The 15,622-nt window shown below is 56.8% G+C and overlaps 1 protein-coding gene across 1 annotated transcript in view; it reads left to right on the forward strand.

Annotated features, from left to right (window-relative positions):
- Window positions 1-14,175, forward strand: part of ITGA11 (integrin subunit alpha 11) — an 89,536-nt gene extending 75,361 nt beyond the window's left edge. Inside the window, 12 exon segments of the mRNA XM_042988522.1 lie at window positions 181-388; window positions 2,539-2,637; window positions 3,471-3,547; window positions 4,465-4,554; window positions 5,457-5,547; window positions 6,985-7,098; window positions 7,308-7,394; window positions 8,792-8,902; window positions 9,243-9,338; window positions 13,172-13,235; window positions 13,238-13,284; window positions 14,024-14,175. Of these exon segments, the coding sequence (XP_042844456.1) occupies window positions 181-388; window positions 2,539-2,637; window positions 3,471-3,547; window positions 4,465-4,554; window positions 5,457-5,547; window positions 6,985-7,098; window positions 7,308-7,394; window positions 8,792-8,902; window positions 9,243-9,338; window positions 13,172-13,235; window positions 13,238-13,284; window positions 14,024-14,095 (1,156 nt within the window). The 3' untranslated portion in view covers window positions 14,096-14,175.
- The last annotated feature ends 1,447 nt before the right edge of the window (window positions 14,176-15,622 follow it).

The raw sequence follows: 15,622 nt of genomic DNA on the forward strand, positions 1-15,622 counted from the left end.
TTACTTAAGGGGAGGAGGCGTGTTCTGAGGTTTGAGCAGGAACTTCTTTCTGCGGCCACGTCGGGGACGTAGTCACCAGTCAGCCGGCCTAGGTCTGCTCTTTCATATACGTGAGTAGGGAGGCCTAGCCCCGCATTCCCCATTCCATCTGCCTGATCCCCGGTGGTCTCTTTCCCACAGGGAGTACTGCCAGAGGGTGCTGCGGAAGCCTGTGCAGGACTGCTCCACGTACACGCTCACCTTTGACACGGCGGTTTTCATCATAGAGAGCACGCGCCGGCGGGTGGCAGTGGAGGCCATGCTGGAGAACAGGGGCGAGAATGCCTATAGCACAGTCCTAAATATTTCGCAGTCAGCAAACCTGCAATTTGCCAGCTTGATCCAGAAGGTGAGACCTTGGCGACCTGCCTGGCCTTCCTGAGGCTAAGGGCAGAGGCAGGACAGGACGGATCCAGCCAAGGGGCCTGGCTGGCTGCCCGTGAAAACCACCTGGAAGCTTGCGAGCACCTGTGGTCAGACTTCTCCCGGAGAGTCAGACTGATCTGGTCTGAGGTGGGGCCTGCAGCAGTGTGTGCTTTGAAAGCAGCCAGGGGGGTGTGAGTGTGTAGCCAGGGTCGAGAACCACCGGCAGATGAGGGTCTGACCCATTCAGGAATGTGGGGAGGAACGTCCTTGGGCCTGTGTCCTTGGCCCTCATTAGGGCGCGTGCACACACACACACACACACACACACACACACACACACCATACATATGCACACCAGCTCATACACACCCTCTGCCTACAGTCCATCCTTCAGGCTTTCTCAAAAGGGCCCTTCTAACAAGAATCGGAACAGGTTACTCCCCACTTTAAAATTGCCCATCACGCCCAGCTGCTTTCACAACAAATTCCAGGCTCTGTTGTGGCATTCAAGGCCCATGCGCTTCCCCATCCATCACCTGCCACCTCTGCGCTCACCCCCACACCCTTAGTCCGACCACCACTGCTGCTTCCCAGCACACCTGCCTTCACACTGAGGCCCTACCCATGTGGTCCCCTGCCTGGACTCCCTCCCTCCCTCTGCCTGACAGGCTCCTGTTTCTTCTTGGTTACCATTTTACAGAGAAGGAGACTGAGGCACAGAGAGGTGTTAAGGGGCCCGATCAGGAGCACAGAGCTGCTAAGTGGCAGGGTGGGGTTCCTCACGGCAGAGCACAGTCATGTCGTGCGTTCTCGAGTGCCTTCCCAAAGCGGCAGAAGGCCACGCAAGTCCCTTCAGCCCCACAGAAGTCCCAGGCAGAGCCCTGTGTATGCCCCAGGGACATCCAGAGTGCCTGAGTGCTAGCCTGCTATAACCCGAATGCCTGCAGGGCATGAGAGAAGTCCCGGAGACGTGGTTATTGAGTAAACCCAGGACACCGCTGTCTTGTGTGGGTGCTGGGGGACCCAGGTCCCGTCAGACACAGCCTCTACCCTCGGGGGTCCCAGAGTGTCAATGTAGAGCCCAGAGTGTGGGGTGGGGCAGGCACAGGGGCCCTTCTGTCCTCACCTCCACTGCAGAACCACCACCAGTCGGTCTATCAAGCCCAGGGCTGGGCCCCACCGCCAAGCCCCCCCATAGCCCTGAGTGAAGGTGAGGAGGCCATGTGATGGCCTTTCAAAGTCCTGTCCTGCCCAGAGATTTTTGTTTCTGTCTCCATTGGAATATTTAGGGGAAACTGAGCCTGAAACCTACATCCACCTTTCACTGCTTCCCTGGCCCGGACTTTACAGTCTCATAACCCCAGGGGCCAGGAGTCATGGGATTTTGTTTCTGTGGCAAAGGAGGGCTTTGAGAACAGAGGAGAGGCTCCTGGCTCCTTCACAGGATGCCTCCCATCCATCCCCAGCCCGGGAGATGCCCCTGACCCCCCATCATCCAGCCAAGGATAACTCTAGTGGAGGAAACACCCCCTTAGCCAGAAACAAATGTGTTAGTCTGATCGCATACATTTTGTACACACATAGGCAAAAGCATACCAACCTACACCTACATCCAAGGAAACACACACGTTCCTTAGACATATAGCTTAGGGCCCAAGGGTGCAGGGCCCGCAGCAGGTACAAATCATCATCCTAGCAAGCGATTACACCGTTCTGGGAATTGAACTAGGCACTGCATTTATATGCATTGTATCATTGAATGCCCATAGCGACTAAATGAGGTAGGTACTGTCATCCCCATTTCACAGGTAAGCAAAATGAGACCCAAGCAAATGAGCACACAGCCACCCAGCAGCATCGGTCTAGAGCGCTGTGAGTCCCCTCCCTCAGGACCTGTGTTGAGGAGACAGACGCCTGTGCTAGCCCAGTGGGGCCCCAGCTCAGATAGGCTGGGGGGCCCGGTGGTGTTTCCCCCTCAAACCCACCGCCACTCCTTTCTCCAGGGCCCCTGTGGTCCCAGCTTCCTTCCAACTGCAGCTTCAGTACAGGCGGTGGGGGCGGCACGGGTGGCCCCCAGACCTGGGTCTCTGGCCCACCTAACTGCTGCCCACGGTGCCCTCCACCCACCTCCAGGACGACTCAGACGGCAGCATCGAGTGCGTGAACGAGGAGAGGAGACTCCACAAGAAAGTCTGCAACGTCAGCTACCCCTTCTTCCGGGCCAAGGCCAAGGTTGAGGCTGGGGGAAGTGTGGGGGCGGGACCAGGCGGGAACTGGGAGGCACTGGGAATGCAAGAGAAATGGAAGTGAACTGAGGGGAGAACAGAGGAGGGAGCAGGATGCCTGAGCATGCTTTTTAGTTTTTTCTCCCAGGAAATGACTCTTAAATGACCTAACTAGCCAGCCCCCCGCAAAAGAACATCCAGGCCCCTTTCACCTAAGGGGGACCCCTACCACTCCCACCCACCACTCTCCCCCCACCTTTTGGCCACTTAACCCCGCTGTCCTGTATCCTAACACAGCTTTTCAGAGTCCAGCCTCTGTCATCCTCCTGTGAGCATGGCAAGAGATTGGGAGAAAAGTTAACATTTCGTGAGCACTTACCATGTGCCTAAAAGTGCATGTGGAAAGTGGCTAGGGTGTGTGAGGGGAGAAGCAAGTTCGCCAGGAAGAATCTCCAAGTTCCAGACTCCAGATCGTGTGGCTTTTACCCATCTCCACTGGGCAGTGGGCAGCCACTGAAGGTTCTGGAGCAGGAGAAGATCTGAGACCAGGCTGCCTGTAAAGCAGGAATCAGAGCTTGAGGCAAGAGCTTGCTGCCTGTAAAGCAGGAATCAGAGCTTGAGGCAAGAGCTTGCCAGGGAATGGCAGCATGTTTCCAGGGCCCAGGTCTGCAGTGGAAGGAAAGGAGATGGGGCGAGAGGCGGGGGGGGGGGGGGGGGGGGGGGGGGGGGGGGGGGGGGGGCCATGAGGGCTCCTTGCCAAAGAACCCTCCAACTGGGACACAAGTCACCAGACGCAGTTCCCAGCCACCCCAGCTCCAGCAACTGACCTCTTCCTCGCAGGTGGCTTTCCGCCTAGACTTTGAGTTCAGCAAATCCGTCTTCCTGCACCACCTGGAGATCCGGCTCACCGCTGGCAGGTCAGGGCCTCACCTGCTCCTTCTTCCTCCCACTCCTCCCCGCTGCTCCTGGCCCCCATTTGGCCCCTAGCAATAGTCCCTCCCTGCGCCCAATGGGATCCCTTCCAGGCCATACCCCCCTGCCCTGCCCTGGGAACACCCCCCCCACACCCCCTGCCAATCCCCTAGCTTAGGCCAAACTGCTGCTTGCCATGTTGCTGCCATTCTCCAGCCTGGGGCAGCTGGGACACAATAATACCTTCACCTTTATATGGCAATTTCGATAGCAGTTACTTTTAAAGCCCACGGTTACAAAACACCGAACACGTAATGGTCCTCACAGCAGCCCCCGAAGATAAGCAAAGCAGGGGATATCCTCACGGAGTAAAGGGAATAAGGTCTTTTCGGATGGAAAAATGTCAGGGCACCTGGGTGGCTCAGTTGGTGAAGCTTTAGACTTCAGCTCAGGTCATGATCTCACAGTTAGTGAGTTCAAGCCCCGTGTTGGGCTCTCTGCTACCAGCACAGAGCCTGCTTTAGATCCTCTTGTCCCCATCTCTCTCTGCCCCGCCCCAGCTTGTTCGTTCGTTCGTTCTCTCTCTCTCTCTCTCTCTCTCTCTCTCTCTCTCTCTCTCTCTAAATAAACTTGAAAAATGTCCCAGGGGAAATCCCAGACAGAAAGAACACTGGATAAGGAGTGGAACAGCCAGTGTTCCGCTCCCAGTTGCACTATGTAAACGCTGTGTGTCGTTAGGAAGTTCTTTCAACCTTTCTGAGCCCTCTTTTCTTACCAGTAACTTGGGGGGTGGGGTGGGAATGACTCCTGCTCTGCCCGTTTTGAGGGGCTGCAGCCAGCCAGTCCGCTGTGCTGGCTGGGCTGGCAGAAGCGGGTTACTTCCTGACGGCTCGGTGCGGGGGGGGGGGGGCTCTCCTTGCAGTGACAGTGATGAGGAGGAGAGCACCAAGGAAGACAACACCGCCCTCCTGCGCTCCCACCTCAAATACGAGGCTGATGTCCTTTTCACCAGGTGGGCGGGGCCCCGGGGGCGGGGAGGCCTGAGAGAAGTGAGGCCTAAGATGGGGTACCCCTGGGGGGGCCCTGATGAGGCCAGAGGTCTCAGGGGCCGGGCTCCAGTGCCCCGGGACTGTGAGCCAGAGCCAGGGGTGTCCCTGAGGGGTGGGAGGGTGCAGCCCCCTCATCCGTGGTGGGCGGGTGCTATCAAAATAGCGGAAGGAGGAGACACAGATCTGGCCTCCAGGGAGCTCCCGGCAGGGGCAGGGGAGGAGGGCGAGGGCCGGGGCAGCCAGAGGTGTCCACCCCAAGTTCAGGCAGTGAGTGGGAGCATGATCTGTAGAGAATTTTAAAATAGTAATAAAACCTACTGAAAGCCCATCTGCTTTCCCTGACCATCTTGCACCCGCAACTCTAAACAGCCAAATTGAGAAAACGCTCCCCTTCCTGCTCCCCGCAGGGCAAACTGCTCCCACCGTCCTGTCCGGTCGTCCACTCCCCTCTGGGTGCCACTGGCCCCCAGCCTGTCCTCTGGGGAGCTCCCAGGCGGATGAAGCTGTAATAGCGACCACACAGAAAGCAAGCTCAGGCCCTCCCTCGGCCACTGCTAGAGGCTGGAACGGGGCGTAGTGGGCGAGTTCGTGCTCCAAAGAGGCCAGGCCCCGGGGCAGGGATGTCAAATAACGGCCCTTCTGGTTCATGCCCGTCCCACACAGGAGGACGTTGCTAACTGATCTCAGCGTGCATTCCTCTGAGCCTCAGAATCCTTGCTGACACGGCTCTCCCGATGGACGCAAGAGGAAACCTATTTTTTGTGGTCAAGGAGAGCCAGGCACATGCCCACACCCTCTTTCGTTCAGTTATCCATCTAGCCAACGTTGACTGAGCTCACGGCGGCCCTGTCCTCTGTCCCTGCAGGAGCAGCAGCCTGAGCCACTACGAGGTCAAGCCCAATAGCTCACTGGAGAGGTATGATGGCATCGGGCCTCCCTTCAGCTGCGTTTTCAAGGTAAGAGCCGAGGAGCCCCCGTTTGGGAGCGGAGGAGTCTGGAATCATTGCTAGTGCCTGGGGTTCGGCCCAACCCTGTCACCCACTCACTGTGTGATTTTAGGCAAGTTCCTTCCCCTCCCTGGGCCTCGTCCAGAAAATAATGGGGCTGGACTGTGAGCATGTATCAGTGAAGGTTAAGTGCGGCTGCATAGGATTTAAAAAATGTGAAAAAACAGCGGTCTAAATGGGCCAGGGTTTAGTCTCCCCATAAAAGAAGTCTGGAGTTGTCAGCTTCACGAAGTCATTCAGGATCGGGTCTCCCGTCTGGTCCACCATCCTCAACATGCGATTATCAGGCTCTCAAGTTCATCTCAGAGTCCAAGAGAGCTGCAGCTCCAGCCATCACGTTCTCATTCCAGGAAGAAGGAAGGGGAGAAGAGCAGGCCCCTCCCTACTGAAGAAGGTCCTTAGCGATTCTTCACACTTGTAGTTACCTAAGGAGGCGGGGAAACGTGGCGTCTGTCTCCGTGCCCGTCACTGAGGAAGGGGCGAGAAGGAGAATTAGGAGGCAGTTGAGCAGTCTGCAGTGTGGGCCTCCCGGAGCCTCTGAACGCTGCATGAGAGCCGGGGGGCAGGCTGACAGCTGGGAACTGCACTTCAGACACACTGGTACCTGGCTGGCTGGTCCAGGAGGGGGTTAGCGGCTGCCCGAAGCCACACAGCTCCTACGTGGTCGTGGCCCCGGCCGTGGGCTGCGACACCCAGTCCTTCTGATTCCAAAGCCCCGCTTGTAATCACTGCTGCTCAGACACCAGAGGTGTCGCGGCTAGAACGTGCGCCGTTAATTAAAGAGTCTCTGTCGTAATAAATTCACAAGTGCTCCCACCGTGCCACCAGCACCAGGCTGCAAAGTCCCCACAGCGGGGGAGGCTGAAGATGGAAGTGACCGGGGCACCTGGGTGGCTCAGTCAGTTAAGCGTCCGACTCTTGATTTCGGCTCAGGTCGTGATCTCACAGTTCGTGAGTTCGAGCCCCCGGGTCGGGCTCTTTGCTGAACGTGTGGAGCCTGCTTGGGATTCTCTCTCTGCCCCTCTGCACACTCTACGCTCTCTCTCAAAAAAAAAAAAAAAAAAGAAAAGAAAGAAAGAAAAAGAGAAGAAAGAGAAGAAAAGAAAAACAACGGAAGTGACCTTGCCCTCCAGCCTCATGGCCCCACTGACCTGTCCTCAGCCTCCGGGACCCCGGCCCCTTCAGCGCCCTCACGCCCTCACACAACTTCACCCATGCAGCCCCCACCGTGATTGGGCAGAGCTCCAGAACCTCTACAGTGAAAATGCCAGGGGGCGTGAAGGGGGCCGCTTCCCAGGCCTGGCCGCGGGCCTCGCCCCTACGCAGCTCCTCCTCCGCCCCTCCAGCTGCTGGGGGCTGTGCTGACCCCTCCCCCTCTGGCCACAGATCCAGAACCTGGGCTTCTTCCCCATCCATGGAGTGATGATGAAGATCACCGTCCCCATCGCCACCAGGGGCGGCAACCGCCTGCTGATGCTGAGGGACTTCCTTACCGACCAGGTACGGGCGCCCGGGAACCGGCTTAAAGGAAGGGACCAGTTAGGAGACAGACTTGCCCCCGGTGTGTCCCCGGGTCCTCCGACCTCAGCTGCTCCTCCCGGGACCAGGGCGGGCAGGGCCTTCTCGGGGAAGAGGAGGAGAGAGGGGCGTCTCGGGGTTGCTGAGCCTGCCGGTGCTCGTTGTGAGGCGGGTGTGTGTCCCTCGTGCAGGTGGACACGTCCTGTAACGTCTGGGGAAACGGCACCGAGTACCGGCACGCCCCGACGGAGGAAGACCTGAGTCGTGCCCCACAGCTGGTGAGTGTCCTGGGCGGCTGCTCCTGTCCTTGTCCGGCGGTCGGTCACTAAGAGCGTGTTGAGCGCAATGTGTCCCGCCTCAAGCGGAGAGGAAACGGGATGGAGCGAAGACACTTCTTGCTCTTAACGAGCTCACCATCTCACGGGGGCCATGAGAGTGAATGCCAAAGAAGCCAGGGGACCAGGCTGTGACAGGTGTCAAGAGAGGGGCAGTGGAGGAAAGGAACAGGGGGAGTCGACTGGCATCTATGCCTTAAAGGGCCAGCAGGACACAGATGAGCAGAGGGAAGGGGAAGGAGCCAGACAGGACAACTCCACGGAGGCCAGGACCTACATGGCTGGTAGTGGAGACATTGACCCCACCAGCTGGGCCTCCCTGTCCCCAGAGACGGCAGGCAGCTCGTGTCACCTCCCAAGGCCCTCCCCCAAACACCTGCTAGTTTCCAGGCTTATGCTCCCAGGCTTGCCACTGTTCCCAGAAACCACTTTCTGAGTGCGCTCTCATTATTCTTCCCCAAAGATCTTAGCTGTTTTAGTTTTATTTCCCCCAAACGAGCGCCTCACAAAGCATTTTTTGGGTGTAGTGTACTTTCCTGAAGACCGGGCCTTGGGGGGGGGGGTTGAGGTGGCTGCAAGAAGGAGCCTCAAACAAGTTTAACCCAATGAATTCTGATTATTTGAAGATTTCTTTGGTTTTTCTGTTACTACGGTATCATTTGCAAATAATAACAGTGTTAAGCTTTCCCATTCAATCCTTATAAATGGCTTTTCTCAGTTTATGGCTCTGGCTAGGACCTCCGGGGCAATGGGAAATAGAAATGACAACAGTCTTGTCTTGATCTTGACTTTTTTTTTTTTTTTTTTATTAATTTTTCATTATTAAACACGACGCTTATAGTAGGGTTTTTATAAACACCCTTTATTCAGATTCAGGAAGTTTCTTGGGAGATTTTTTTTTTATATATATACATATCATAAAAGAAGTTGGATTTCCCCAAATGCTTTCTCTGCATCTGTTAACAGCAGTCATACAATTGTTTGCTTTGATCCGTTTGTGTGGTGATGACATTTATAGGTTCCCTAACGTTGAACCAAAGTTCTGCTCCCAGAAGACACCCAGTGCTGCACAACTTCAAGTACAGCATGTGTCATCCTTATCTTGTCGCCCAGCCATCCCCTGGCAGCCGCAGCCCATGTGTCCCCCACCCCCACCTCTCCTTGTCCCCTGTCCTCTGCGCCTCCTCCCCCAGGAACAAACCTCGGGTGAGGGGTGGAGCTCAGCCATCTCTCTGGTGGCCCAAGCCCCTGCTCACATTCTCAGGTCATGGCTGGGCTAGCTGCCTCCCCCGCTCCCCCGGAGCCCGGCCGCTCACCCGGAGACCTACCTCCCTTTGCAGAATCATAGCAACTCTGACGTGGTCTCCATCAGCTGCAATGTGAGGCTGGCCCCTAACCAGGAAATCCATTTCCATCTGCTGGGGAATCTGTGGCTGAGGTCCCTAAAAGCAGTAAGTAGAGGGACGCCTGGGTGGCTCGGTCACTTGAGCATCTGACTCTTGATTTCAGCTCAGGCCATGATCCCGGGGTTGTGGGATAAAGCCCCGTGTCGGGCTCTGTGCTCAGCATGGAGCCTACTTGAGATTCTCTCTCTCTCTCTCTCTCTCTCTCTCTCTCTCTCTCTGCCCCTCTCCCCTGCCCGCTCTCTCTCTATATATATATAAAAATAAATTAAAAGCAGAAAGTAGAGCACCTGGGCTAGACTCCAAGGAATAAAGGGAAGGGGGTGGGTGCTGGGGAGTCTCCCACCCAGGGAGGGGCCAGCTTCTGACAAGGCCTTTGATTATACAGCTCAAGTACAAGTTGATGAAGATCACGGTCAATGCAGCCTTGCACAGACAGTTCCACAGTCCCTTCATCTTCCGCGAGGAGGATCCCAGCCGTCAGGTGAGCCCCCTGGAGACCCTGCAGACCTGAGCTTGAGCGGGGCCAGCTGAGGAGGGGGTCGTCCCTTCCCCTAGAGTTTCCTATACCCTCCACTCGTGTGTGCCTGCAGGAGAGAGAAGGACCCATCTGCCGGCAGTTAGCATAGCATCAGAATAGAGGGGAAAAGCAAGATCAGTAGGAGTTAGGGGCGAAAGTAGGGAGGGAGCCGGAAGCAAGCATTCGCCCAGTGCCTGGGGGCGGCAGGCTCTAGACCACAGTAGTCCCACGAAAGCAGAGAAAGAAGGGGACCTGTACGTTCTGCACTAGAGGAAAGAACTGGAGCCCAGGCCCGCCTGCCCTGGCGAGGCTCATTGATTGACTCCACCGGCTGTGACGCTGGGTCTCCGGCCGGCTGGCAGCCTAGAATGAACATCCCACCCCTCTCCTCCCCATCCATTAGCACCTCAAATCTAAGGAACGCACATGACATGCTTCAGAAGTCTGGTGCGAACTGAATTGGTAAGACCGAGGAATGCAAGATGTCTCTGTATTAGGACTCTTTTTGAATTAGATAAAACCAGATTGTCACAGACCAGACTGCCTCGAATCAGGGCCTCAGGAAGGGGGGTGAGGCTTCCTGCAATGCTCTCCTGAGAAAACGAGAAGTTGGGCCTTGAAGAAAAACCCAATCCTATGGAGAGACGGGCATCCTGGGCGTGGGACACTGCTGCCCTCCACTGGCCACGTCCCCGAACCGTGGCCTGGGTTCCTGCACCAGATGCAGAGTTAACCCCAGCCCCACCCCCGGGAGATGCTGGAGAGCAAAAGAGGCACGGTCAGGAGGACAGACGTTCATAAACAAGGTAGGGAGCTGCCAGGCAGAGGGGTAGCAGGTGCCGAAACCTAGAAGCAGCATTCAGGGGACCCACCTAAGGAGTTTTATCTGTTCATTCATCCGGCATTTGTTGGGTGTTCCTCCTATGACTCAAGCCCCCCGGGATACAGAGATGAATTAAGCAGACCTGGGGACCAAGATAACAAAGCCATGGCTACAATGTGGGGGTGAGCACAGGGGCTGGGCTTGGGGGGCAGTCAGAGCAAGGGATGTCCGGGGAAAGCTTTCTGGAGCCAGGTCCACTTGAACTGAAGCTTAAGAGAGATGTTGGAATTCTGCAGTCAGCCAAGGGAAGAGGCATTGTACAGGCACCCCCACCCCCCCCCCCCACACACACACACACACAACCCCTGTCTCTACACCAGTTCATCTTTTAAATGAATTCTCGTTCTCCTTCAACTCCCACTGCCCCCCTCCCCCACAAATCCCTCTTGTATTTATTTTTATTTTTTAGAGAGGGATGGGAGACGTACAGGGAGAGAGAGAGAATCTTAAGCAGGCTCCACGCTCGGCACAGGCCCAACACAGGGCTCGATCCCATGACCCTGGGATGGTGACCTGAGCCGAAATCAAGAGTCGGATGCTCCACAGACTGAGCCACCCAAGTGTTCCCCCCCACCAAAAAAAATCTTTCTTATACTCTGTGGATGCCTCGCTTCTCTTTTAGAAACCCAGCAACCCAGAATGTAAGCCCCTGTTGGCCTGGCTGTGTGCCAGGTGCCGGGGGTGGGAAGGCAGAGAAGGTCCCAGCCTTTGCAGAAGGACAGAGAACATAGAAGGGACCTGCCGTTTGGTGAGCCCTAAATGCTGCGCCAGGCACTGTCACAGACACTTTGCACGTTTCCTTGCTCACTCAGAGCACTGTGAGGTACTCCCCACCTCCATTTTTCAGACATGGAACCTCAGGCTGGGTGAGATAAGGCAGAGAGTTGAACAGGGAGTCAGTGGCCGAGCCAGGACTCCCCCCTGCTGCAGGGGTTCGTTCATGCAGCCATTCGGCATGTGGACCGAGCTCCTGCTCTGTCCCAGGCACTGAAAATAGAACAGCGAACAAAACAGATACCGCCCTGCTCCCCAGGGGCTGACGTTCTAGATGGGAAGAAGGGCAAGACACGTGAATATATCAGTGTCAAATGGTGATACGTTCTGCCCCGAAAAATGCAGGCACCTAAAGGTGGAGACTTGGGGTGGGGCGGGGTGGAGGGGGCTTCTATTTTATACAAGGAGATTGGGAAAAGCCTCCTCGATAAACTAACATCAGAAACTATGAAGAAGAGGGGTGTTGCGTGGCTACTCGGCGGGGGGGGAAGCACTGCCGGAAAGGGAGGGACAGCAATACAAAGGCGTCCGGTAGACGTGTGCTGGCATGCTGGAGGGCCAGGTAGCTGCAGGCTTGGAGCAGAGAGAGCAACGGGGCGGGGGGGGCAGGAGGTGAGGCCAGCGAGATGAGCAGCACCAGAGAGGGTGAGGCCTGGCAGGCGCACGCGAGGACTCTTCTTTTCCACCCTGCGTGGGGGGCTGGAGCAGAGCAGAGAATAAATATGCCTTCGTCAGGCTGCCATGCTGAGGACAGACTGCAGAGGGCGAGGCCTCCAGGGGGAGGCAGTTAGCTGGCTCCTGCAGTCTCCAGGGGGACACAGGGGGCTCAGTCCAAGCAGGTAGCCCTGGAGGCGGGACTCCCACATTCTGGGCGCTTCAAAGGTAGGCCAGACAGACTTTGCTGGAGTCCATGTGGATGCAAAGGTAGGAGTCAGTGACGAGTACAAGGCTTCTGGCCTGAGCGACAGCGAGGAAGGACCATGCTGGCATTTGCTTTCATGGGAAAGGCGGGGATGGAACAGGGTTGAGGGTACGGAGTGGGATCAAGAGTTTGGACACCTGTTAAAGATGCCGAGCAGGCCAGGAAGACAGGAGGATAGGAGTGTGGAGAGTCCCGGTAGAAGGGAGAAACGTGACGGCAGTCCACGTATAGGTTTTTAACGTTTATTTATTTTTTGAGACAGAGAGACAGAGCATGAACGGGGGAGAGTCAGAGAGAGGGAGACACAGAATCCGAAGCAGGCTCCAGGCTCCGAGCTGTCAGCACAGAGCCCGACGCGGGGCTCGAACTCAGGGACTGTGAGATCATGACCTGAGCCGAAGTCGGCCGCTTAACCGACTGAGCCACCCAGGCGCCCCCAGCGTACAGGTTTTAAAGCCTCACAATGGAGCGAGTTTGCCCAGGGCTGTGTTATGCTTTCCATGGCCCTGAGCACTTTTACCTTCGGAGACCCTTCCTCCTTAGAAATAATTTAAATTAGGAGCGCCTGGGTGGCTCAGTCGGTTAAGCATCTGACTCTTGGTTTGGGCTTAGGTCACGATCTCACAGTTTGTGAGTTCGAGCCCCACATCAGGCTCTGTGCTGATGGCATGGAGCCTGCTCGGGATTCTCTGTCTCCCTCTCTCTCCGCCCCTCCCTTGCTTGCTCTCTACCTCTCTCCCTCTCTCAAGAATAAACATTCAAAAATAATAATTTAAATTATTATTTTATGACAAATATATATAAAGACATATAAGCCAGGCAAGAGATTATATTTGTTTTTCCCTCGAATTTTAAAAGAAATTAGAACATTTTCATGGGCCCCTAAAAGCACTAAGGGCCCTGAGCTCCCTGTGCCTACTGGGTAAGACGGTGCTGAGCTCACCAGGAAATGACTGTAGATAAGGAAGAGGTCCCAGGACAGAGCCATGGAACATGGCACAGAACCCAAGGCCAAAGGCGGAAAGTTTCAACGAGGAGGCAAGATCACCTGGGTCATTTAACTCAGGTGTCCTTTGTGCAAGGGCTGGGTCCTCTGAGGCCTCCGCAGGCTGGGTGCCACCCATGCCTCCAGCAGATCCCACTGGGCACTAGCCATCGCCTGCCCCCTGGGCCCCAGGACGATAATGCTGTTGACCTGGCACACTCCTCCCCTTACAGATCACGTTTGAGATCTCCAAGCAAGAAGACTCGCAGATCCCCATCTGGATCATCGTTGGCAGCACGCTGGGGGCCTCCTGCTCCTGGCCCTGCTTGTCCTGGCACTCTGGAAGGTGAGGCCCCAGCAGGGTGGTGGTGGAGAGCAGCATCCTGGCTGGTCGGCCCAGGCCGGCTTGGATTGGCGGCGGGGGGGGGGGGGGGGCCTGCGGGCTCTGTGGGCAGCCCTCGCGTTCTCCTCCCCGTGGGAGCTGGCACACACCCGGCCTCCTCCCCAGAACGTGCCTCCTGCTACCTAAGCACCCACATCTCACCACAGCAGGCAGATTGGCTAAGGCCTCCAGAGGGCCCTCAGTCTGTGGCTCTGACCCTTTGGTGGGTTCCTTTGAGAACCTGACGGGAGCTCGGTCTTCTCTTCGCGGAAGCAGCAGCAAGTACACAACCACAAAATTTCTCCAACAGTCAGGCGGTTAACAAGCCCCCAAACTCCTCTCTGTCACTGAGCCTCAGGTGAAGAACCCCTGGTCTCAACCTTCTGTTACAGATGAGCCGAGGGAGGCCCAGAGAGGGGTGTTGACCAGGGCAGGGTCACACAGCATGACTTCTTGCCTCCCGACCCCGGCTCCATCCACTCCACTGCAATCCCCCCTCACCAATTAAGTGGCCCATTGCGTCGCCCACCAAGGGAGTTCTGCTGGGCTGGGGTGGGGGCTGGTACTCAGTGTTAGTTGGGGTATTCGGGGAAGCCTTCAACAGGAAGAAGTCTTAGGAGCGTTAGTGGGGGGAAAGCAGGTGGGAGAGACAGGCCTTGTCCTCCCTGCCTACCCCTGAGACTTCTCCCTTTGCCCCCCACAGCTCGGCTTCTTTAAAAGTGCCAAGCGCAGGAGGGAACCTGGCCTGGACCCCACCCCCAAAGTGCTGGAGTGAGGCTCAGAGGAGGCTGCGAGTTGATGGGGGCCAGGACGCCAGTCCAGGCAGTGTACAGGCCCAGGCCCGTGGCCCGCTGAGCTGGGTGGAGAAGACGCCAGCTCGCTTTGCATTGACCTCATCTCCTGAAAGACCAAGCCTGCACCCTCTGAAAGGAACTCAAGCCAGTTTTAAGAGGGACTGCTCTACTGGGAGGCCGAGACACCTCCAACACAGATCCCTGGTGATTTAAAGGGACCCCTCCCAAGGCACACCAAAGCCTCCCCTGGGCTCTGTGGGGGCATTTGCTGCCCCCGCCACTAGGTGCTAGGAATTCATAACTGTCCCATCCTCAGAAGAAACCGGCAGAGGAAGAAGGCGATGCAAACCCATTCTTCACACTCCAGGCCTCGAGTCCCAGCAGGACCCAGTGGGGCAGCAGATCTGAATCCTGTGCTATCCTCCCACCCCCCACACCCCGCCCCGGCGCTGCCCAAGGCTCTCAAGTCCAACTCACCCCGTCCCCAGGCAGGAGAGCTGCCCCTGAATGAACCCCCGCGGCCAAGGGCTTGGTGGTGACAGCTGCTGGACAGGGATGAAGAAAGACCCTGGGGCATGGAGACTGTGACGGACAGGCAGCTGGGACACAGAATATGGGGTGCCCACCCCGAGATGGGGAGGCAGGCGGGCCCTCCACCCCCCGCACACACCCCTCGGTGGCTTTTGTTCCTCGTACCCCACGGGAGCCTGCAGTTGGCACACTCCCTGGGTCCCCTGTACCTACTTGGTCTTCCCGCCTGCCTGCCCTGAGCGTGGCACAACTCCAGGCCCGGAAGTGGGGTGGCATGAGGGTGAGTGCCCCCCCCCCACAAACACACAGCCTCCCATCCCCCCTTTCCGCCCACTGCCCCCCCCCCCCCCCCCCCCCCCCCCCCCCGTGCACAAGAGAAGGGCTCAGCCAGCGCTGCTAGAATGCACTCTGGTGCTCTCTGGAATGCACTGGTTAAAGCCAGTGCAGGGACACCCAAGTCTGTGGAACCTCGGTGGCAAATATCTGATCCTGATCCGCTGGCCCATGGGACAAGTGGTACCACCAATGATGGCGCCTTGAGGACAATAGGCACGCCCGGTGCCCAGCGAGTAATTTATGCCTTAATCTTGTTTTGAGATAGAAATGAAAGGGGGATGCATCAAAGGCATCTGTCCCCCTGTCCCATAGTACGACCTTTACTGTCGTAAATATTTTTTAAAACTATAAAAAAAAATACAGTGATTGAAAACAACCAAGGTGCTTGCTGTCTCCCATTCTGTGGGCAGGGCTTATCCCGGGGAGCCAGCGTCTTTTCTCTGAAGGAAAGGAGGTGGCTGGGGGGGGGGGGGCCTGCTTTCTTCCCATTGTCTCTAAATGTTTGGAAGGGGCTTGTCCACCATTTGGTCCCTACGACATCCCCTCCAAATGGCTGCCTGATCTGGGATGGACATCTCCAGGGATGGAACACTTCCTCCCGCCCAAGACCACCAGCTCCCCCTTCACCCATTTGGATGGTT

The sequence above is a fragment of the Panthera tigris genome, chromosome B3 (assembly GCF_018350195.1).
Source record: "Panthera tigris isolate Pti1 chromosome B3, P.tigris_Pti1_mat1.1, whole genome shotgun sequence".
NCBI lineage: Eukaryota > Metazoa > Chordata > Mammalia > Carnivora > Felidae > Panthera > Panthera tigris.